At 42.1% G+C, this 4,497-nt stretch overlaps 1 protein-coding gene across 1 annotated transcript; it reads left to right on the forward strand.

Moving 5' to 3' along the window:
• Window positions 1-2,202: 2,202 nt before the first annotated feature.
• Window positions 2,203-2,553, forward strand: LOC104489080 (death domain-containing protein CRADD-like). The gene has a single exon (XM_010131194.1). The coding sequence runs from the start codon at window positions 2,203-2,205 to the stop codon at window positions 2,551-2,553; it is 351 nt and encodes a 116-aa protein (XP_010129496.1).
• The last annotated feature ends 1,944 nt before the right edge of the window (window positions 2,554-4,497 follow it).

Below are 4,497 nucleotides of genomic sequence, written 5' to 3' on the forward strand. Positions count from 1 at the left end.
GGCATTTTTCGGTGCATGAAGGTGCAAACTGAGATGGTTTGAAAAGGCCTTGCTGTTGAACAGCGCTAACCGCTTTGGTCATGAAGAAGGAGAATTCATCAAGTGCTGTGCAGTGACTGGAGAAGTTGATGTTCCTCATCTAGCACATGGGTGAGAAGGCACCTGGACTTCCAGTGACTGGTGCAGAACATGAAGCCCAGGGGCATTTGAAACATTTTTCTGCCTGGTTGAGGTAGCACCCTCAGAGCTTCTGATGGGTGCATGTCTCGAACTCTGCAAGCGCTTTATGAGCTCAGGAGCGGTCAGGGCGTCCTGGAAGGGAGAAATGGCAGGGGTCTTTTCCCTGAATTTTATCTAGTTTTGCTTTAGTTCAGTGATTGCTCCCAGTAGTGTAAAGGTAGTGCGTGTTAAGAGACCAGAATCTTCAGCTTCACTTATCCAGAATGAGCATCCTAACATTAAATGAGGGAATCCATTTTTCTTTTCTGCCTGCTCTTCTTCCATCTCCTTGCTTGCACTCTGTGCAATCTCACTCCATGGTGGAGTTTGATGTTTGAGCTATGCTTAGCAAACTAGCATTTTTTAAGGACATGTGCCAGGACAGCTATTCTTTGATTCCCAAATGACCCCTAGACAGAAGGTAGGTGCCTCAAAATTAATTTCAATATACAAGAAACCTAGTGGGTAAGCTGGAAAAGATGGAATCCTCCTGGAAAGGCACCATCCAGCCATGCTTTCAGCACTTGAGGGAAGCGTTTTCAGAAAGTGGGTTTATCGGAGGGTGTCACAGCTAGGGTTTCCCAGTCTCTCTCAGGGTCCTATGCTTTTGTGTTCTGTCCAGGATGCCATTTACATGCATATGTGTTCTGTTGGTTGCCTGTCCTAGATTTTAACAACCAGGTCAAGCAACCAACCTTTGATGGGACCTTGGGGATCACTAGGCACCTTTCGCAATATAAAGATTTTAGGAGGTTTCTTACAAAAGCTTCGAAAATCTCTGCCTCTCCTTGTATCCTCAAGCTGAATGAAGTACAGTTTCTGCAGAGTCTAGCTGTTTGAGCAGCACCATCTAGTTTAATTATCAGAAACTCTCCTGGTAATCACATTCAACACCTGCTGCAGGTTTTTTACTTCATTATTTAGTTATGAGGAAGTATTTAATTGTATTATGCTGACATTTTCCTTTTCAAGTGCCATTAATCACCTAGGGACATGTTTATCATTAAAGACTAGACTAGACATCTTGATTTGGTTCACAGGTCTGGCATGGACTCCCAGTGTCGTCCTGGATGAGTCGCTTTATCTCTCTGCACCTTGATTCCTCTCCTGTAGAGTGGCTATAAAATGCATCTTTTCCAGCTTTTGTCTAGTCAGAGTGTTAGTCAAGTGAAATGGAAGCTGGCAGAGGGCATCTGATTGCTTCCTGTGAACACATTAGAAGGGTAAATACCAGGGAGGGACAAGAGCTACTTAAGCTAAAGAACAGTTTTGGCAGAATAAATGCCTATAAATAGAAGGTGGATACATTTGAGATGGAAATTCAAAGAAAGCTTCTCATCATTAGATCAGTTGAGTTCCAGAGCAACCTTCCAAGATGAGTCAGGGAGGAGAATAACCTGTTGCATAAGGTACATTTCTACCCCTCCTAAAATAAAAATGCATCGCATAGGCCAGAGCTACCTACCGACTCTGTCCCTGCCACTGCAGCCTGGCTGTGGTGCATCTACCATCCTGCTGCTGCTTTGGCACTGCTGCAATAGCAATAGCATCAAAGGCATCGGTAACAGAGGTGAGACATCTCCCTAACTTTTTGGGGGCGGCAGAGTCTCTTAAGGGCTGGCAAATGCTCCAGCTGCCTTTAGTATGGACCTGGGCCAGTTAGTGAGTGGGTTTATTAGGCATGGCTTTTATTCCAGCAAAGGACTAATCTTCACAATGCCAAAGCTTCTCTTCCTGTCTAATATTTCCTGGAAATGGCTGCATTTTAGCTGTGAGTCAGTGAAATTTGAGGAGAAGGAAGATGGTGGGGGTCATTAATAGTTTCCCCAGGGTGGTGATTCTGAGTTTGGCATTCTTTCTAAAGGTTGCCAGGTATCAAACGTCGCTTCTAGATGTTCAGACATCATTTCTGGATGTTAAAGGTTGAAGTATTATACTCTTCGTGCATTTCCCTCCTTCTTTTCTCATGCTCTAGGTTGCCAGATGGATGCCAGAGACAAGCAGCTTTTACGCTCCCTACGCCTGGAGCTCTGCACAGAGGTGCTGGTGGATGGAGTTGTTATTCAGTATCTCTACCAAGAAGGGATTCTCACAGACAGTCATGTTCAGGAGATAAAATCCCAAACCACCACTCAGAGGAAAACCATGATGCTCCTTGATATTCTTCCTACCAGAGGACCCAAGGCTTTTGATGTGTTCTTGGACTCCTTACAGGAGTTTCCGTGGGTTAAAGACAAGCTGATGGTGAAGCGTAAGGAAATGACAGTACAAGGTCCTGCAGGTAAGGCCGAGATTGTTGTTACTGGCGTTTCGAAGCTTGTTCTCAAGCTGTAATTTTGAAAGTATTGAATGTACCAGTCATTTCAAGTTACATGTCATGTTGATATAGAGCATGATACCAAGAAAAGGGGACAGCCTGAATTTCGTGGAAGCCAGCCAAATGCCAGGAAGTATTTCAAGGTTTGGGGAGTGAGAAGGGCTGAGTTTCAGGAGACCAGGAGAGGGTGTCTTGGTAGAGGCTAGGATGTAGACTCTTACCTCAAAGGGAACAGACTATAAAAAGTAGTTTTGACTAGCTGCAGAACAGTCTCTTTACCATCTATACCTGATTATTGTTTTATATATATATGTTTTGCAGTGGTTTGTTTCTGGATTGTTTGTATTGGCAGAACTCTTTTTTTACTTAACTTTTATTATGATTTTAATGTCATTTTGATTTAGTAGCATATGCTAATTTAGATTTATTGAGTTTATTATGTTTACTGGAGTGCAATATCTAGGATCATTACTTCCAAAATTATTAGCCATTACTTGGTTTTAAAACAAATTCAGGAGCTAACTGATTTAGCTGGTATTGTAGAATCTTATTTAGTCAAATTTTTGGCTTTTTAACATTTAAATATACTTCTAAAACTAGTTTTCTGGACTTAATGTTTGTTCAGAAGTGATTTCTTTATCAATACATGCATGCAATCGTTGAGCTGTTTTGAAGTCAAGACAACTGCTTAAAATGCAGGTTTCTTGCCCTAGGTTCTGGCAGCTAACCTCACATTACCAGTGAGGTAGTGAAATAGTCCTCACTTGGGAGCATCATTTCCGAGCAGTCCGATTAACCTTTCTCCAAGCCCTCCACTCCTCCACCCCCATTTCAGTTTGGTCATATGTATTTTGATGCACAACGTGTAATTTTTCCAGTGTCAATGTACTTTGTATGAGACTGAAAGCCTGTGAAGATGTGTGACTAAGACCCACTGACCATCATGTGCACATACATGCCAGTTAGCTGCACATTTAAGGATGCTTTGTCAACATCTGCTAGACAAATCTGACATTATCTTATCTTAGGACATTTGTGGAATATCGTGACAGCCCACCTTTCTGTGGGGTCTCTGTGGAGGTTGCTTTATGCTTGCTCAGAAATGGGTAAACCATTTTCAGAGTTTGGGAAAAATGTCCTGTCCTGTCCATAGGAGAGAACACTGCAAGTTCTCAGCACCATGCAGACTTTTGGCATTGAGTGTGTGGAAAAGATGTTGCTCACTGTTATGGCAAATTCTGTCATGCTAATGTTCTTTGTTTCAAATCATCCTGTTTGTTTGCTAATTGCAAGCTAAGCTCTTGAATAATCCTTGTAGTTCCAGAAACACACACACAGCCATCGAGTACAGTCAGGATCACACCGTTTGTTACTAGAAATATTGTTTCCAATTTTTGTTCTTTTGATTGTTTTGTGGATTGCTTGTTCCCATTCTTGATCTCCTGTGACTAACATGCTGGATTTATGCGTATCAGGTTCTCTGGTTTCGAGTGGGCTGACTGTACTCGATAATCCTATTGCCAGATTTTGTGTGTAAGTTATAAAAGGCTTCCAGATTAGATCAAAGGTTACTGTTATTTTTACTGTGGCAATACAGAGTGTAAAAACAGGATAAAAGGCAGATAGCCAAGTTTGGTTTAATATTTAGGCATGTTCTTTAGAAGCCAAAGAAAGAGAGCACCATCTGTGCCCTAATAAATGCTGAGTGCACCCTGGAATAAACTGAAAACTGTGGAGGCACCGTCAGTGCCGATTACAGGCAAGACAATGTGGTTTCGGATAGAAAGCCTTGCCGTGCATTCTAAATAACAGACGTGTAAGCTTTTGTCTCAGCAGCATATTCTTGAGCATATTCTTGGCATTGAGCATGGAAAAAGCCATTGGCTGTAATAAAACTATAAGCATACTTAATTAAGTGTGTTCTTCAGTGCCATGCTAGATAACTTCTGCCTTAAGGGAAA

The sequence above is a fragment of the Buceros rhinoceros genome, unplaced genomic scaffold (genome assembly GCF_000710305.1).
Source record: "Buceros rhinoceros silvestris isolate BGI_N320 unplaced genomic scaffold, ASM71030v1 scaffold23142, whole genome shotgun sequence".
In the NCBI taxonomy this organism is placed as follows: domain Eukaryota; kingdom Metazoa; phylum Chordata; class Aves; order Bucerotiformes; family Bucerotidae; genus Buceros; species Buceros rhinoceros.